The sequence below is a fragment of the Balaenoptera ricei genome, chromosome 18, assembly GCF_028023285.1.
Source record: "Balaenoptera ricei isolate mBalRic1 chromosome 18, mBalRic1.hap2, whole genome shotgun sequence".
Classification (NCBI taxonomy): domain Eukaryota; kingdom Metazoa; phylum Chordata; class Mammalia; order Artiodactyla; family Balaenopteridae; genus Balaenoptera; species Balaenoptera ricei.
Window position 1 is genome coordinate 14,303,339 of NC_082656.1, and position 20,554 is coordinate 14,323,892.

A 20,554-nucleotide genomic window follows, 5' to 3' on the forward strand; every position below is an offset into this window, starting at 1 on the left:
ATCTGCAAGAAGTTTATCATAAAGCTAGGACAAGCAAAAGATAAGAAATTTCCTTTTTTGTCCCATCTAAATGACCAACAATACAAACTATCTCTTACACATGCCCACACACATGTACATCATAGACACATCACACATTCATCACATATATCATTCATCCCATTTTATGTCACCCTTACGTTTTCACTTTTTAAATGTCGTAGAACCAGCATAGTGTTTTGCATGTAGTCTGTGTCCAACAAACATCTGTTTAGCCAAATTAGTCATTTCTTTAGACAAAATTCAAATCAAAGAAAGAGGTGAGAATAAAGGTGAAGAAGAAGAGGAAAAGAAAAACACGGAAAGAACCACAGTGAGATTCAGATACGGAAAGAACCACAGTGAGATTCAGATGCAGAGACTTTTAAAAATGAATTAAAGACACATACTCAAATATAGTTGCGTATTCAGAGGTAAACAGATACAAAATGAGAGTCAGAAGAGCAGAAGGTGTGAAAACAAGGAAGAAATAACACTGAACACTCTCCCCTGTTCCCAGGCTTTATGGATGTAGTGCCTAAAGATTAAGAGAAAGTTTTGTTTTTTTAACTACTTTAGAACATAAATGGAGATGTCAACACTAGTATGCGCCCCACAGTCTGACAAATAATAAGCCAAAACCCAAATATGTCTTTGAGAATAATAAGCCAAAAACCAAATACGTCTCTGGGGCAGGCGTGGGTGAAGCATGTCAGGCAAAAGCTTGTGTCTGAAATGTGTTGTTTTAACCAGCAGGCAGTCGCACACCTAAAGTTCTGTAGTAGCTTCTGAAAATAGATTTGGATATTTAGCTAATGATAACAAAATTTCAATATTTATATTTCATATATAACTTATGATAATCAAATACTTGATTGATATGAGGGTTATTTTTAGACCTGATTTTTATTAGTTCTGTTTGAGAATTCCAAAATAGATTTAAAAAAACTATAAGACAGAAAGCTAAACTAACTAAAGGTAAAATAACTTGTTAGACATAGATAAGACAAAGTTCAGAACCTGATCTTTGATCTACCATCTCAATAACCAAAAGGTTAGATACTAATCTTTTGCACTTCATTAAATGTATTTTCCGTAACGGTATGCTAGTCTATATATTTATAAAAGGATTATAAATATATCTACATAGTTTGCGTCTCATAATTTTGTTTAAATTTAGTTAGTCCCCAACTGAAAAATTCTTCTGTTACTGTCACAGCTGGAACAGACTATGTGGGAATCAGTCGTAATTTAGATTTTGCACCTGGAGTCAACATGCAGACTGTTCGTGTTATCATTCTGGATGATCTTGGACAACCGGTGCTGGAGGGAATTGAGAAATTTGAACTTGTGCTTCGAATGCCTATGAATGCTGCCCTTGGTGATCCCAGCAAAGCCACGGTGGCCATAAATGATTCTGTCTCAGATTGTGAGTGTTTATTAATTTATGATGATAAGTAAAACGATAAGCTAGAGTTTATGTAAATGTTAAGTAAAATGATAAACTAGGGTTTATATACCTGTATTAGTTTGCTAGGGCTGCCATAACAAAGCACTACAGACTCAGAAATTTCTTGTCTGACAGTTCTGGAGGCTAGGAGTCCAAGATCAAGGTATCAGCAGGATTACTTCCTTCTAAGGGATGCAAGAGAAGAATCTGTTCCAGCCCTCTCTCTTGTCTTGTAGACGGCCATCTTTTCCCTATGTGTCTTAGCTGTCTACATCAGCTTCTATGTGTGTCTCTGTGTCCAAATTTCCCTTTTATATAAGGACACCAGTCATATTGAATTAGGGCCCACCCTCATGAATTCATTTTTACTTGATTAGTTCTGTAAAGACCCTATCTCCACATAAGGTCACATTCCGAGGTACTGGGTGTTAGGACTTCAACCTGTGAATTGGGGGACACAGTTCAACCCATAATAATACCTTAGCCGACCAAGTCTTAGTTTCTCATCCTGATTATTTTGATAGAATTAAACAGTGTCAGAAGAAAACTTTCAGTCTTCCTCGCAAATTTAAAAAAATGAGATTGTTATCAATATCTTGATTGTGTGTCAAGAACTCCCTCCCACAGGAGGGTGGAACCACATGGGGTTGCACAAACCCTTGAGTATTAATGGTCTTTTTCCATTTCTCAACACAAGACACTTTCTGTTATCTCCTTACTCCCAGACACTCCTGAAATTCCCCTAATGATGTGCCAAAAATACTGTTCTGAAGCAATAAGCTTCTGGACACATGGCAGGGCTCTCTGACACGTCATCACAAGGAAATTCTGAATAATCTTCTACCATGATGATCCTGACATTGCTTGGAGGAGTCTAACCTATTGTCAATGAGACTTATAGTTAATTGACCCAGTATAGGTGTCACTTTCTATTATATAATATATATAATATTATAGCCATTGTCAACTTTTCCAACACAGTCCAGGTAAACTATGCATGTGATTATGTGCACAATATTTAATATCATTCATATCAAGAAATTCTGAAAAGCTCATGATAAAGCAACATATATAGACACAGACATCTTAAAATCTCTGGTTTTATCTACTTTTTCACATTTCATTGCATCTTCCTACTCCACAAAATAGGCAGAGCAAAATTACGAGGATAAGGAAATCAAAATACTGAGTTAAGTGATTTGCTCAAGGCCAAAACACTGACAAGTGACTGAGTGGAGAGTTGGATCCAGTTCTTCTCATTTCTGTTCAATTATTCTTCCCACGAAACCATGTTTTCTGAAATGCCGTTTTCCTTACATTTCTGTTCACTTTGATCCATATGTTTATTTTCTTGTATTTTTTTTTGCAGTGCCTAAGATGCAATTCAAAGAACGAGTATATACTGGCAATGAAAATGACGGGCAGATAGTTGCCACGATCCACAGGAGTGGAGATATCCAGTACAGGTCTTCGGTGAGATGCTACACGCGACAGGGGTCTGCACAAGTGATGATGGACTTTGAAGAACGCCCAAACACTGATATCTCCACCATCACCTTCCTCCCTGGTAAGTTTCAGCTTGAAATTTCTATTTGGAATTTGCGGAAGCCAAGTTTTGGGTGTGAGATATCTATCAAGGAAATACAAGTTCTTGATTTCAACAAGCTTATGACATGGTTTAATGTGCACTAAATGATAACAAAGTGAGGTAGATTTTAACAGGGTGAATGAATGTTCTTTTGGTTTCCATATCAACTTATTGATTAGTTTCTAGTGATGTGCTATATTGTTTATTCAAACTTTATTCAGCAGATAATGGCATATCAAATGTGTAGATTTCACAGTACTGGGAAAGACTTAATGTTCAAATGACAGAAATGAAAGGAAATAGATGTCACATTTTTAATATGTATCCAATGTCATAAAATATTTGATCACTTTGATCCAATAATTGTACAAGATACATGTACTGTGGTCAAATTAACAATGACCAACCAGTACAAAGTTGCTAAATTTGCCTCCTGATCATAATGTTAGAAATTTGTAAATAAAATTGGCATTTCCTCTTTTCCCCTTGTTTTCAGACATAAGTGACAGGACTTAAGACAGGCATTAAAGAACTCCCTGTACAAATAGGGCCTGTCATTGCATATGTTCAAACCTCGTCATTCATTCAGCAAATATTAATCAAAGGCTTATTACATGCCAGACACTGTTCTTTGCACTGTTGATACAGCAGGGAAAAAAGCAACATCCCTGCCCTCATGGGGCTTACCTTCTGGTTGCAGATGCTTCCCTTATGGCCTACGGGATGTGATTGTCCTGCTGTCATTATTATTGTTCCAGGTGAGACTGAAAAGCCTTGTATCCTTGAGCTGATGGATGACGTACTATACGAAGAGGTAGAGGAGCTCCGTCTGGTTCTTGGCACTCCACAAAGCAACTCCCCTTTTGGAGCTGTGGTTGGTGAACAGAATGAAGCTCTGATAAGGATCAGAGATGATGCTGATAGTAAGACGCCGTTTCCTGTGTTCAGCTGTAAATTAGGAACTGAAATCCATCTGTATTAAAGTTTTAGGTGGCTCAGAAAATAACCCCCTCTTTCTGACTTGGCTTTTAAAGTAATTGAGAAATAGGAAAAAGACTAAGATAAGTGGAGAACGAAATAAACCATTTAAACCGAAAGTTATATTGAAGAACATGGTTTATAGCTAAATGCTAAATCCCAAGCATTCGTACCTCCCTGCTCCTCCTCACGTACCCTTGGGTGCAGGTTGTCCTGGGTCAACAATTTCCTCCTTCCCGTCCCACTGTCAGTGACCCACTCCTGTAAAATTTTTGGCGCATAGAGACAGCCCAGAGCACGTGATTTCGGGGGGGTGGTTAATTCCTAAGGAAGGAGCTGGGCCACGCATGCTCAGTTTCTCATGACACCAGTGATACTGAGCGAGGGGACAGAGGGAAGGCAAGAGAATAATATATTTAAGCTCCTCCCACATGGGAAACAAAGAAAAAACATTAGAAATGGAGAAAAAAAGCATTCCCTTTGCAATTTAATTTGTCCGTGTCTCCCACTGTTATAGAGACAATTATTAAATTTGGAGAGACCAAATTTAGCGTCAGTGAACCAAAAGAACCAGGACAGTCGGTGGTTATAAAAATTCCAGTGATTCGCCAAGGAGACACTTCAAAGGTTTCCGTTGTGAGGGTTCACACCAAGGACGGCTCAGCCACCTCTGGAGAGGACTATCACCCTGTGTCGGAAGGTATGGGGGCTCCCAGGGCCTGTGTCCAGATGGGTTGTGCTCACACTATGTTAGTGCTGGTGCCCTTGGGAAAAAAGAAGAGAAATATCCATCCAACTGAAATACAAATACAGGTACTCCTTTAAATTAATCTCCTTCAGGAAAACAAAGTCAATGGAATTTATTTCCAGGATTTCCCCTTTTGACTGCTGGGTACATGTGTTAGGGAAATTTTGAGTCAGTGTGCTAGATGATCTTCTGTTTTGAGTCTACAGTCCTTTACTTTTCAGTGGGTTTTACCTGCATTATGGCAATCCGATGTTAAATAATAATTTTCCTGAATATTCTACTGCATTGAAAATGTGCGTGATAGCCAAGAAGATAGTCATAGAACAACAGCAATCCAAAACTTCAAGCTAGGAAGTTTAGTGTTAATGGAGGACAGTAAAAGGGGGACAGATTACCAACCACAGGGACCATGAATTCTCTGGGCCTTAGGAACTCATAATGAATACATTTCATCCATCCCTCTCCTTCTTCAAACTTTCACCAATTACTTTTATGAGTATAAAACAAGTCAGTTCTTCTCTCTCTCTGTGGATTGTTCACCGGCAAAATAGAGACTGCCAACAGTTTTTGGTGATCATAGACTACAGGCATTCATCTTGATCTGCTCATTTGAGAACAGAGTTTAGAAAGTGACAGAATCAGTAATAGAATTAATGAAACAGTTGGAAAAACTAGCATCTTCTACAAAGGACCATTTATTTTCTTTGCACATATGGTAAAAGTTTGATGTACTACTATAGAGCTTCAAAGTTATCCTCATATTATTTTCTATGTAAAGAATGATAATATATTGGAAATATACGCATAAAACCCAAAATGAGAGGAAAAAACTGATCAGCTGCTTAATTATAAAATCTAAAATAAGTATTTCTAAAATGAGCATGTTTTACATGAAGGAAACACCTTCTAAATGTGGATGACATGACCTTTAACAGAAGATGCTTTTCTTATAAAGAAAACAATTCTTTTTGCTAAGACGGAAACAAAATTATATGTATATAGTAAATTGACAAATGAAATCAGAGAAAACTTAAATAACAGTAAATCAACCTGTGTCTCTTTTATCCTATAAATGTCAACATGTGTTTATAAATATTTATAATAAAAATTTAGTAATCTTTCCTGAAATATATTTTAATTTCTCCTTTTATGGTCCAAATTGAGGTAGTCATTTACAACAAACAAAAAATAAATATAGAATAAATGTTGAAATATTTTTGTGTTAAAAATGTCCAGGGGCTTCCCTGGTGGTGCAGGGGTTAAGAATCCGCCTGCCAATGCAGGGGACACAGGTTCGAACCCTGGTCTGGGAAGATCCCACGTGCTGCCGAGCAACTAAGCCCGTGCGCCACAACTACTGAGCCTGTGCTCTAGAGCCTGCGAGCCACAACTACTGAGCCCGCGTGCCACAACTACTGAAGCCTGCGCACCTAGAGCCAGTGCTCCACAACAAGAGAAGCCACCGCAGTGAGAAGCCCACGCACCGCAATGAAGAGTAGCCCCCGCTCGCCACAACTAGAGAAAGCCTGCACGTAGCAACAAAGACCCAACGCAGCCAAAAAATAAATAAATAATTTTTTTTTTTTTTAAATGTCTTAAGTGGCTGAGGAAACAACTATCACCTAGCATGTATACTGTAAGAAAACAATTAATTTAAGCATTTAAAATAAATACTTAAGTTTTCAACTTCTTAGAAACTAGGTTTATATAATTCAGAGGGTTACAAAACTCAAATGTTTACAAGGCCAAGACAAACAATGAAAATGAGGGAAGCAAGGAAAGTGTGAGGGAAAGATGGAGTGATGGAAATGTTCTTCAACCAGAAGGTCCATTCCCTGCTGAGAAAGACCTGTACTGTCATAGCCAGATGACTGTTGCCAGGCAGAAAAGTGCAAAAGATCTAAAAAAATCTGTATTTTTCTATGAAATCCCCAGATGTTGAAGGGTTAGAAAATAAATTTTCATTGCAGCTTCACACAGGTCAAATCAAACAAATTGGTGACCCAGAATCGATCAGCTATTTTCATCCTCTGGAACGAGGACCGTAAGCCCTCCTGGGGTATGAGAAATCTAAAGCTAATGGTATCAAAGAACTGACTAAGGCCAGTGTGGAAAATGGCTGTACCCAGAAACAGAACTAATTTTAAAGATGAGTCTGGCTTACTAACACAATTTTAAAGAAAAAGATCCTTTTCATAATTGACAGAAGTAGGAAAAGAAAAATACGTTGGAGACACATTTTCTTCTGCCACATTTGAAAGGATTTCTTAATTTAGAATTATAATGATTGAATACCGCCGTTACATGAGAAAGCAGCATCTGTTATCGTCTCTGATTGGAATGATTATGCATTATAGTCTTTATTTTCTCCTCTGAACCAGTTTTTCAAAAGGCATTGTAAAACCAACAAAATTGTTTATCCAAGTTTGGTCAGCTGCTTATTCTTGAGTTCAGTAAAATCAGTTAATTTTTTAACATTTTAAGAATCTCAGAATGAATGGTTAAAAAAGGATTACCATTATTGGGTTTAATTTTCATGACAATGAAGGAATTATTTTTAGTTAGGAGCGACGGGGTGAGAGAAAAAACACCATTAACGTTTTTCTTAAAAAAAATTGCTGAATTTCCAAGATTAACATCAACAACCAAAAGAAGTCTTTTTAAAATATAATTTGACATGATATTAAAAATTTCAACAATTTGATGTCCAGCTTTTCTAGATATATACATAATGAAAATACTATTCACACTCAGTAATGCCTGTGATCGTATATTTGACTTATGTCCTATTGGTTTAGAAATTCTGGGAAATGAGAGGTGAGTTTGTCTGATTGTGCCGATGTCAGAATTGTTGATTGTCTATTCCATAACTCTGCATTTTTTCAAACTGTGGGTCAAAAAATCAATTTAGTAGCTTATGATTAGAATTTTCTTCTGGATAAAATGGAATAGAATAGAAAATACTAGAGTGCAATGCATATCGTAAGAACAGGTGATGTTTTTAAAACTTTTTATTCCATTTTATCCACACTCACATGCGCACACAAACATATACACGTAAGTATACTGGGCCACAATATAAAATATATTTCGCCTTGTGGGTCACTGTCAAAGAAGCTTAAGAAAAACTTCGCATATTCCTATGTAAAAGATTTAAACCTGTGACTTTGCATTTGTAGAAATTGAGTTTAAGGAGGGAGAAATCCAGCACATTGTTGAAATTGAAGTAATATTCGATGGGGTAAGAGAGATGAGAGAGGCCTTCACTGTCCACCTAAAACCCGATGAAAATATGATAGCAGAGACGCAGGTAAGTAATTTATGGATATGAATTTGTGGCCAGCATTTTATCATGGAAAATGCATGTAAACATCACATAGTGTACAGTTAAGTAATCAACTTTATACAACCCTTGTATAAAGACAATGCACATAATCTCTTTTCACCTCCTAAATAAATTTTGTTTTCATTTGAAAACAAGAATCAAGAAAGTCCTAAATTCCCTGGCAGTCCAATGGTCAGGACTCCATGCTTTCACTGCCGAGGGCACGGGTTCGATCCCTGGTCAGGGAACTAAGATCCTGCAAGTCCCGCGGTGCAGCCAAAATAAAAAATTCCTGTCTCTTTCTTGAAAAATCATGTTTGTAGAAACTCAAGGACTAGAGCCTCTGAGTCCCACACCAGCCCAGTTACCCTTCCTATTTTAGTCAATAACGACTGAATCTGGGATTAACCTCCAGAGAGAAAGCATAGTCTCAGCACAAAGATGAGGCTATTAATTTAGTGCCACAACTCATGAAAACACACATTTCAACCCACAAAACAGTTTGCTAACCCTCAAAATTTCCACCTGCTCATGGTAACTTTATTAAATTGATGTCTAGAGCCTCAGTGACCCAAATGTTACTGTCCTAACACTTCTTTCCTGTGTTTATTTAATTTATATTGTCTCATCAACCAGATATTCTTCAAGATAAACGTAATTTCCATAGAATTTTGACCTTTAAGCCTAATTTTTAAAGCTAAATGATTTAACGAACAGACCAATGTTTACAATGTCTGTGCTTACATTTACTCTATTTCTTTTATTATTTGTTTCACTATTAGCATGAGATCAAATTGGGGAGACTTTTTTTTCCCTTAAGTACAGGTATTTTTAATATTTTATAATTTTTACTACTTGAGGATATTTACAGTGCCTTGGGGTTTTTTTTTAAGTCGTATTTAAAATTCAAGAAGTAGGGGCAGAAAATCTTTTTCAAATATATTTTTGTAAGTCTTGATCACATAAGAAGTGAGTCTTTAGTTTTTATGGAGCATCATATTAAACTCTTGAGTAAGAGGAACAGAGATTCACTCAAATCACTTCAAGTGATCAAAGCCCCTTTTAAGAAGACACGCGTAAATACAGGCTTGGAAACTGCGATGTACCGTTGGATGTTGGAAGATGATTCGGGAGCAAAAGGCAAATGTATCAGCGGGGTTTCCTTGTCATTCTACCCCCAGTAGATGTTCACAGGTTCCTCTTCTGTCTGTGACTCAGCTTCTCCCTCTGCCTGTGCTTCTGTCCTCTGCTCCTCTGAAGCTGCACTTTTCACCTGACATCCACTTCAGCAGGGCCCATGCTGTCACATGACCTCTAGGATCTGCCTTCTCCCTGGTCTCGTTCAGCTTTCCTCCCACTATTAACTAATTGACTTTGTCATGGATCTTCCACTTTACCACCCCGAGACAGACTTAACTACTATCATCACAATTTGGAGAAAAAAATTCAAGCCCAAATACTTTGTGGGCCACTGGGCAACCCAGGACTCAGGTACCCTCCCCTGCACCTTAAGATATGGCCCAGGTGCCAGGGTCATGAGGAAAAAAGCACATAGAGCCTGTCACACTGCAGAGGCTCTGGGTGTGACAATTTTTACTATAATGAAGCCATGGACTTGCCAAGCATTGTGAGTATTGTTCTGCACAATAGAAGCACCAGGAGTCTAATATTTCAATAATCATGGAGAATTATCTCTTCCTTCTAGGCCACTAAAGCCATTGTATACATAGAAGAATTGAACAGCATGGCAGATGTCACTTTTCCTTCTGTCCCTCAAATTGTGTCCTTACTGATGTATGATGACACTTCCAGAGCCAAAGAGAGTGCTGGACCTGTGTCTGGTTATCCTGTTGTCTGTATCACGGTGAGTAGGAAGTTGAGGAAAATTGTAAAATAGTTAAAATAATTATGAACATTAACCAATATAGTATGGGCTTTGTCATGATGAAATAAAAGTGGGGAAAAACTGCAGGATTTAATCTTTGAACTTTGGAAAGGAAACTGTTGATCAAGTAAAGGTCCTATTTTTCTTCCTTCATCTAACAAAGGTTTACTAACTGATGTACACATAGTATGTTATCTCATATTATCTCAGGGTTTGTCACTGAGAGAAAAATAAATAAGATATGAACTCTACACTCAAGGAATTTAAACATAAGGGAGAGAAAAAGATATAAGAATCAGTCACTCTACTATAAGGCATGATGTGATCATTATACAAACTAGGAGATAGAACAGCAGCTCCACCTGTGAGGGAAGGTTTGGGATCGTCCGATGAAAATGTCAATAGTTTAAGAGTCACATAAGGAAACGTCATTCCTGGATGAAGTGGTTGCCTTGCAAATGGCATATTATAGTTACTTTTTCAATTGCCTTCTCTTAGCTATAAATTATAAGCTCCTTGTGAGCAAAAACTGGGACGCATTTATTCTTACTTTGCAATACCCCTGGTGTAATCACCTACATATAATAGGTATACAATAAATGTTTTTTGGATTAGCAAGGCAGAAATAATAATGCGGTGCAAGTTACAGAGGTCTTGAAATGTTATGTTAAGGAACGTGCACTTCATTTTTTGGGTAGCAGGGAGCTCTTGCACAGAAGAATGGCATGAGAGGGCTTCCCTGGTGGTGCAGTGGTTGGGAGTCCGCCTGCCAATGCAGGGGACACGGGTTCGAGCCCTGGTCCGGGAGGATCCCACATGCCGCGGAGCAGCTAGGCCCGTGTGCCACAACTGCTGAGCCTGTGCTCTGGAGCCCGCGAGCCACAACTACTGAGCCCGCGAGCTACAACTACTGAGACCCGTGCACCTGGAGCCCGTGCTCCGCAACGGGAGAGGCCACCGCAATGAGAAGCCCGCGCACCGCAAGGAAGAGTAGCCCCTGCTCGCCGCAACTAGAGAAAGCCTGCACGCAGCAACGAAGACCCAACACAGCCAAAAATAAAATAAATTTAAAAAAAACAGAAAAAAGAATGGCATGAGAAGAGGGGTTGTATTGGAGTGTTACCATGGCAACAGTGGTCACCTGCCGAGAAAGGCCCTGAATTAGATAGAAAGGTGATGCTTGGAATGGGAAGGAAAAGACCAACTTAAGAGCCATCCTACAAAAAGGATCAACCAAGTTCACTGACCCACTGGATGTGGGGGCAAAATGAGAGAGAGGAGAAGAGAGGGAGAGAGAAAAGAACAAGGACGATTCGACAGCTGTGAGGAGTCGGGAGGTGATGCAATGAGCATCACTTTTACTCGTATCAACTTAAAGGTGGAAAAGGCCAAGAAGCTGTTTGAAATGCAAGATTAGAGTTCATAAAAGCTAGCATCGCTAGGGCTAGGAATTTGAAAGTTGCCTGAATAACATGTAGAAATGGAGAAAACGTAGCAGTGAAAACACTAAAGGAGAGAGAACTTAAGAGGAATAATGTCCACCTTGTTCTAAACTGGGGCCCTAACATGGTTATTTGTTTCCCATAGGCTTGCAACCCTAAATACTCAGACTATGACAAAACAGGATCCATTTGTGCAAGTGAGAACATCAATGACACTTTGACCCGGTACCGCTGGCTGATCAGCGCGCCCGCGGGCCCTGACGGAGTGACCAGCCCCATGAGAGAAGTGGACTTTGACACCTTTTTCACTTCATCCAAGATGATCAGTTTAGACTCCATATACTTCCAGCCCGGCTCCAGGGTGCAGTGTGCAGCTCGGGCTGTGAATGCCGACGGCAATGAAGGCTTGGAGCTGACGAGCCCTCCCGTAACCATCGGCAGAGAAGAAGGTAGTGCGAGGCCCTTTTCACATACAGGTCGCTGGAATACCGTGGAATGTTATATATGTCTAATTTCCAGTTACTCATTCCTCCAGATGCCCCATGTATTCCGTAATACTCTATAAGTATTTTTAAATGATAATCTATTTTCGCAAAAATATTCATTAGAAAACAAATATCTATTCATTTTGCATTTTTCGATCACCGAGCATATGTCAGGCTTCTGGCTGTCATATGAAAAATAAGGCAGGATTCCTGCCTTCCAGGAGTCCATACTCAAAGTGAAGACACAGACAAATTTTAGTCTGGACAGGACACAGAAATGCAAAAGTAGTAGTGATGGGTTCTAGCCTGAGTGGGTCTGGAAAGGTTTCATCAAAGAGGAGACGCTTAAGCTGAGTCTTGAGAACAGTAGGGGAAACAAGCCTGAGCAATGACTCGCAGAAGCGTGAAAGAACACGGAGTATCCTGGGAACTACAAGCAGAGAAGTGGGGCAGGACGTAAGGGAGAGGAAGGGAGATCAGGAGATGAAGCAGTTGGTACGCAAGGGTCAGATCTGGACAGGGCAGCTCATGTGTGATGCCAAATCACTGCCAGCTGGGCGCTGGATGAACAGGAGTTTGCTGAGGCAGGAGGGGAAGGACAGTCCAGGTAGAGGGGTGTGTACAAGCGTCCATACTTGGTTATTAGAGGGGAGGTTGAGGTCAGGGCTAGAACCCGGACACAGTGAGGTGGAAAATACATGTGCCCGGAGATAACACTGACGAGACAGGAAATCCACTTTACAAAACTAATCCTTAACTCTGCAGAAGAATGTTTAAATCAGAGTTTTAAAATAACAGTCTTTTTATAAGATTCTATTTCTAAAAATTCCATTTGTGTACAACACTTCAGATGTACATATGTTGCAGCAAGAAAAGTTATATGTACCACCTCCCACCATTATATATTCAGGATCAATATTTATTGATAACATGTAGCGTAACCATGTTCTTTTATTAGGATTAGAATGTATGGTTTTTAACTTTCTCTTAAAACCAAACTATTGTGCTGGCACCAAAAATAAATTAAACAATGCCCTAAAATGAGTTGCCCCCAATTAATAAAGCAGACATCCCAGATGCTAGGGCCTGATTCTGATCTGTTTTCTACAAACAGAAAAGAAATTATATATTGCCTAGTTCTCTGGAAACTGTGATCCAGCATCGGGCGGTATTAAAATGAAGACATTACAGTGCTTTCAAAGCAAACATGCGAGGAAGATTTTCATGTTAAAATTCTAGATAGATAGATTAGACAATGAGTTAAAATTTATAATACACATACTGTAAGAAATTACATATAGAGAGAAAACTATATATTTTGCTCTCTGATTCTAAGAAGACTAGCTTTTGTTTTTAGAATGAGTGCATTTTTAGTTTTATTATAAATAATGTAAATTTTACGACTAGTCTTAAGGATTTAATTCTAAGGTAACAATCTCATACATTTAATTAAACTACACTTACTTTTTCCTGTTGTTTTTCAATCATTTTTACTATGCCTGTTTATACTTTATGTTAAGATAATTTTGTGAATATGACCATAACAGATGGTGTCCAGCACAAATTAAATCACATTGAATAATATTTATTGTTTCTCAAACTTTATAAAATACCCCAAATGTTAAGAAGAAGCCATTGAAGTGTCTGCTGGGATTACTTCTCCCATCATGGTCTTTTGCTTCCTCATAATATCAACTCTCAGCAGTGCCTTAGCTCACAGAGAATTTTAAAGTACACAGAAAAATAATAGTGCCTATTTAAAAATATATACTTTAAGTGTTGTCTATTATCTTCTTTTAGCATAAATGTCTTCATTTTGCCTTGAGGTCTTTGTCAGCCCCGGGTGCCAGGGATAGTGGGAGCAGAGCCCTTCTCAGCTAAATTGCGCTACACGGGTCCCGAGGACCCCGAGTACACAAATCTCATCAAGCTCACTGTCACCATGCCCCACACAGACGGTAGGTGACTCGGGTAAGCAAATCCATGGAGGTGGTTTGGGCTTCTCCTTACCTGCTTTATTTTACTGAATACAGGCAGACCTCATTTTATTGCACTTCACAGATACTGCGTTTTTTAAAACTTGAAGGTTGGTGGCAACCCTGCTTCCAGCAAGTCTATCGGCGCCATTTTTCCAACACCACCTGCTCACTTCATGTCTCTGTGTCACATTTTGGTCATTCTCTCAATATTTCAAACCCTCCACCAGCAAAAAGATTAAGACCCCCTCAGAGGATAGTTAGCATTTTTTAGCAACAAAGTATTTTTTAATGAAGGTTTGTACATTGCTTTTTAGACATATGCTATTGCACACTTTATAGACTACAGTATAGTTTGTTTTTAATTTTTTTATTGCAGTATAGTTGACTTACAATGTTGTGTTAGTTTCAGGTGTACAGAAAAGTGAATCAGTTATATATATGTATCTATTTTCCATTCCTTTTCAGATTCTTCCCCATATAGGTTATTACAGAAAACTGAGTAGAGTTCCCTGTGCTATACAGTAGGTCCTTGTTAGTTATCTATTTTATACATAGTAGTGTGTATATGTCAATCCCAGCCCAATCTCCTAATTTATCACTTCCTCCCACATATCCCCTTTGGTAACCATAAATGTGATTTCGAGATCTGTGAGTCTGATTCTGTTTTGTAAATAAGTTCATTCGTATCATCTTTTTTTATCAGATTCCAAATGTAAGTGATATTTGTCTTTGTCCGACTTACTTCACTTAGTATGGTAATCTCTAGGTCCATCCAAAGTTTCTGCAAATGGCATTATTTCATTTCTTTTTATGGCTGAGTAATATTCCGTTGTATATATGTACCACATCTTCTTTATCCTAGTAAATTTTAACATAACTTTTATACGCACTGGGAAACAAAAAATTCATGTGACTCACTTGATCTCGATATTTGCTTCATTGCGTTGGTCTGGAGCCAAACTTGCAATATCTCTGAGGTCTGCCTGTACTCTGAATAACCAAGCATATAATAAATGCTCGATTTGCAACTTAAGCTTCAAGTCCTGCTTCTTTTGAGTGTTTCTGCTTTCTTTCTGCCCAGTTTTTTTTCAAGTCTGACAATTTCGGCATTCTTTAAAATTAGATAAATTTCACACATGTCGCAACACAATGAAACAAAGCTTCGGTTAGTGTGCTTGCTCTCTTTTATGAAATGGCACAGTGTGCCTTCAAAACTCTTGAGCTTGGACTTACAGTAGAGCAATTTGGAATCTCAATCCCTGCCTTCAACACCTATTTGCTTTTTCATATCTGGAGTCTCATAAATCTTTCCCAGTATTTATTGCAACAACTAAGACATTTCCTAGGCGTTAAAATAAGGTAAAAAAAAAAAAAAAATGCAATTAACAATGTTAAATTTTGTGTCCATTTTCTCTGGATAGGGAAGTGTGGCCAGAATTTCTGAGTCAGTAACTTTATCCACATTTTATGAACATTTCCTCGGGTACAGAAGACATTTTCAAGTTCTATTCCTCTTAATTCGCTTTATTCCTGAAGTATATTAATGTTAATTTTATTACTTAGTATGTTAGTTATATTTTAAGTACCTAAAGGAGAGGAAGCATTAGGCAATATTAGGAGCTACAAGGTAGAATTTACCTGCCTTATGGAAAGGATATAATTCTGCTTTGTCTGCTCATTACAAACCCAAGTTTATGCCTGTGGGCATAGGAGGACAAGAATCTGCACCTCCTTACTTTACAGTGTAATGTTGGGTCCATGTTTGACCACCCTACCTTTAGACCCATATGGGAGGTGTGATTCAGATATGCAGAGGGCAGAAGGGACCATCAGGGAAGGGCAGACCTATAATAGTTCTTCCTAATAGAAAGATTGGTCCCTCGTGCTTCTCCTAGAGCTTGACTTAGCATTTTCTGAAACATTCGATAGCCGTAGCTCTGCAGAAGCTGACCAGTTCTTTTGCGGGGCCAGAGAATCTAAGAGGGAGAGGTGGAAAAGGTGCCAAGAGAAGACCTCTTTCAGAGTCCTTTTTGCTGCATTGCTTATGCCAGAGCTCAACCAACTGTGTCCCATGGACTGGATCTAGCCTGCTATCTGTTTCTGTATGGTCTGCAAGCTAAACATGGTTTCCACATTTTTTAATGTTTGGAAGAAACCAAACATTATTCTTCTTCTTTGAAAGTAGAATGTTTCATGACACATGAAAATTACATAAAATTCTAATCCATTGGCCGTGATAAAGTCTTCTTGCACACAGTTATGTGAATTCCTTTACAAATCATCTCTGGCAGCTCTGGCTCTGCAATGGCAGCTTTGAGCAGTTGCAACAGAGACCTTGTGGCCCACAAATCCTAAAATATTTACAATTTGGCTCTTTACAGAAGAAGTTTGCCAATTCTTAGCCTATACTGTATAGTGGTAGTTTTCAAACTTTTTGGTCTGAGGACACCCTCAAAATTATTTATGGCCACAAAGACTTTTTGTTTTGTGGGTTATAGCTATAAATATTTACTGGATTTAAAATTGAGGAATTGTTAAATATGTATTTATTCATTAATTTTAAAATAAGAATGAATCTATTACATGTTAACACGAAAAACATACTTTTAAGAAAAAGAACTACAATTTATAAAGCAAAACAAAAGAGTGGCATAGTTTCACATTTTTGAAAATATCTTTAGTGTCTGGCTTAATAAAAGACAGCTGGATTCTTATGTCTGCTTCTGCGTTCAAATTATTGCAATATATGATTTATTTTAGCCTCTGAAAAACTCCACTGTACACTACTGAGAAAATAAGCGTGGAAAAGTCAAATAATACCTTAGAGTCGTGAAAATAGCTTTAATGTTATAGATCTCCTGAAATATTCTCGGGATCCTCCGGAGTCCTAAGATACCACTTCTATAATCACTGCTCTGCAGTATTTTATAACACTTGTCTTCTCAAGAGATAAAGAGATTATGAAGTGTTCAAAGCCCTTTGCTGTTGGTAAAAATGGTAAGAGTGATTGCAAAAATTATTTGTAGGCATGCTCCCTGTGATCTCCACCAAGGAACTCTCCAACTTTGAGCTCACCCTCAGCCCTGATGGCACACGAGTTGGAAACCACAAATGCTCCAACCTCCTGGATTATACTGAAGTAAAGACCCACCACGGGTTCTTGACTGATGCTACCAAAAATCCAGAAATAATTGGAGAGACGTATCCTTACCAGTACAGCCCATCTATCAGGGGTTCCAATACCTTACGCTTCTACCGAAATCTGAACCTGGAAGCCTGCTTATGGGAGTTTGTTAGCTACTATGACATGTCAGAGCTGCTCACGGACTGTGGAGGCACCATTGGAACCGATGGACAGGTATGGATTTTTAACATCTGAGCTTTGGTCACTGGACAAACCAGTTGCTTTTGTTCAGTTACGTAGACTTGGAATAAATCTCAGCCCCAGTCTTCCATCCTGGTGATGTAGGTTATTAGGCACAAGAAAGAGCAGGTAATTGGCATGAGTGGTATGGAAATCCATGTCTATTTCCAGAACAATGTGTCAAAATCTACGTATTTTTTAGCAATGGGTCAGTAACATTATCTTTGTATTGAAAGGACACCATATAGTTATGCTGTAAGCTCCAAATCTACTCTGATATTAGAAAACTCCAAATACGAATTTCTCTTCGAAGTATACATCTTCATTTCTTGTGTTATGTACAGATGTCTATGATGCATCATGAACCACCTCAAATGAGGGTCCTCAGGGTCAGTCTAGTTTTTCTCCCTCCTTACTCTCTTTCTTCTTTCCCCGCCTTCTATCTTTCTCTCCTTCTACTCCCATTTCTCCTTTTTCTTTCTTGTTTTCTTCCCATTTCCTCCCTATCTGGTTCATTTCTCCATCACTAACATAGTCAAAAGTATTTTCATTTAAAGCTTACTGTTATTTCTACTCTACAATTATTGATTCCTCTTCATACTACACAGGCAGACATTTACATATAAAATACACACACACACACACACACACACACAATCCCCCCCCCATCACCACCATCATCATTGTTGTTAAAATGATGGTGAAGCAAGGTCTCCATTAGCAGTTATAACAGAGAATCTAAAATATGTAGGGTGTAGCTTAGATTTGTGATGAGTTTTTGAATTAAAAGCCATGCTGTGTCCAACTGGACCAAAACAAAGAGCTTATTTACGTAGGCTTATACATTAAGACGTTGAATGGTACCCAGAAGATGTCTTGTCTTTCACGATTTAGCTGAGATGAGGCTGGACTTTTTTTTTTTTCTGTGCTATATTCCTGTGATGTTAAACTATAAAGCAAGTAGTAACAAGAGAAAAGTAGACAGTAACTATCAGTTTAAGTCCAGAGCAAAGCTGTGAATCTTGACCCATTCTGCTGGTGTTGATGTCTAATGGCCACATATTATTCTGGGAACTGTTGGGCTCCAAGGTAGTGAGACTTTTGTCTCTATCTCCTTTAAAAGCAACAAAATATCCAGAAACTTGCATGAATTACTAAAAATCCCAAGCAAAAACACCAACAGGAAGACAGTGTAGAACAGTGGAAAGAGCCTGCATATTGGAATCAAGCAAATGTGGACTTATATTTGGCTCTGACATTCTCTAGCTATGTCTTCTTGGGCAGGTTACTTAAACCCTCATAAGTGTTACCTCTTCAATTCCCTCTTTCCCACCCTGTCTTTGCCACCTGGAAGAAACGTGAAAGAAAAAAGGTCCTATTCCCAGAATAAAGACTCATATTAACACATCTGCTTCAGCCTCTTCCTTTATAGGTCAAATATCTCCATTCCTTTGGCCGTTCCTCCCAGAGCCTGTTTTCAATCCATTATTAAATCATTCCTGTTTTCTTTCTGGATGCTCTTCTCTCAGGATCTTGCTGAAGTCACAGGCTCTATTGGCGTAAGCAAAATGGGACATAGTAATAGGATTATTATTATTATTATTATTGTAGTTCTGGGTCTTCTTTGTTAAAAAGCACTTCATACCATGAAGCTTCTCTGTGGGTCTCGTCTAGTCTGTGGTCACTTTTTAGCTTCAAGAATGTTTTCTATCTTCTCTGCAAATGGCAGTAATTTTCTGTCTTTCATACATGCAACCCAGACAGACTTCCCTAGTGAAAACCCTGCACTTATCCTACTTAAGCCTGTATCTGCCCACTTTTCTGGTGTATCAAGGGCATTTTGAATGCAAATCCATCTCTCCAGCCAATCCTCACTATAAAGTGCTCAGCTAAATTAATTTTACTTCGCTGGAGTTTTAAAATCACTGTTCCTCTATTTAATTAAGTTCAGGGGTTTTTTTCCCATTACAACTGCTAACTAGAGAAGTTATTACCCTGCTTCTGTAGTTGAGCTATCGACCGTTCTCCTCCACTAGGTGAAAACTGGCAACTGCCGGGTTCAGTGAAGTTTTACCTGCCTGAACGCTTTGTGTTACTTTCTACTTAGGGAGAAGAGAGAGTGCAATGTAAGAGTTATTGAAACATCCAGTTCCCAACTGGCTTGTGTTACCTTGAGGAGTAAGATGGCCAGCTGGTTGTATGAGTTTCTTCTGAAAGGATTTTTCCGCTTTTGCATTGTTGAAAATAAATGTAGTAACATAAGCATGATGATCAACATAACAGAGGTGACCAGATTCAGTGTAAATCATTGAAATTTCAGGTTCTTGTGACAAAATTCTTAAAGCCTCAGTGTAAATGGAATTGCAATGCCATCTAATAAAGCATGTTGCTCACTCTTAGAGTGAAGCTCAGAGATGGCCATCTCGTTTTCCCCTACTTTCTTAGGTTTGAACTTCTACTTCTCTAGTTATTGAGATATTCTCCTATATCCTCACCTCCCCTGACACATACATTATTTAAATGTAGGTGAGGGAGAAGAAAATACATATTAAAGTAAAGGAAATATAACTCTTTGAGAGATTTTCTTAATTTTCCTCACAAGTTTAAGTTCTAGAGAAGAGAAAATATCTAATAATATTACTACTACTACTAATAGTAATAGCTAACATTTATTTAATATTTACTATATGCCTGTCATCGTGTGTAAGTACTTTACATATTTCCACTAATTATGTCCTCACAACAACACTGAGACAAATATGAATTTTGTCTCCATTTTTGGAGATGCTGAAGCAAAGAGAATTCAAATAACGTGTCCCAATTCAATTCGTTTGTAAGCCTATGCTCTTAACCACATCACGATACTTATCTGGACATTTAATTGAGTGAATTAAATGTCATTTAATTGGGCGAATGTGAGGAATGGTTATGGTCACGGATGAAATTGCAAGAAAGGCAAATAAACTTTTTCCTCTGTTCTTTGTACAAGAACAGAAATAACCCCAGGTCTATTTGTCCTCTGCCAATTCCATACCGCCCTGGCCAAGCAGCTAATAGATGTGTCTTTCCCTCTTCTGGTCCTTTTCTAGACTTGCCACCTTAGATCAAGGTAATCACTATGCAAACAGATTTTACTAACTGGTAATTGCTTCTGCCAGGAACAACATGATGACAAACCGATTTTTATCTTTAGTGTTCTTAGTAGCTAAAGCTACTGCCTGGAAATATTGCCAGGTCCCTGCATTTTATTTTGTGATTAAAAAGAGGTTTCTAACACACTCTTAAAGATTTC

At 38.3% G+C, this 20,554-nt stretch overlaps 1 protein-coding gene across 2 annotated transcripts in view; it reads left to right on the forward strand.

The window, feature by feature from the left end:
- The window catches only part of FREM2 (FRAS1 related extracellular matrix 2), a 145,478-nt gene that overhangs the window by 104,796 nt on the left and 20,128 nt on the right, over positions 1 to 20,554 (forward strand). For both annotated transcript variants that reach the window (XM_059903299.1, XM_059903300.1), the window contains exons 8-16: positions 1,238 to 1,447; positions 2,838 to 3,035; positions 3,815 to 3,979; positions 4,552 to 4,734; positions 7,962 to 8,092; positions 9,813 to 9,971; positions 11,580 to 11,883; positions 13,746 to 13,877; positions 16,925 to 17,256. In XM_059903299.1, the coding sequence (XP_059759282.1) occupies positions 1,238 to 1,447; positions 2,838 to 3,035; positions 3,815 to 3,979; positions 4,552 to 4,734; positions 7,962 to 8,092; positions 9,813 to 9,971; positions 11,580 to 11,883; positions 13,746 to 13,877; positions 16,925 to 17,256 (1,814 nt within the window). The remainder of the gene's footprint in view (positions 1 to 1,237; positions 1,448 to 2,837; positions 3,036 to 3,814; positions 3,980 to 4,551; positions 4,735 to 7,961; positions 8,093 to 9,812; positions 9,972 to 11,579; positions 11,884 to 13,745; positions 13,878 to 16,924; positions 17,257 to 20,554) is intronic.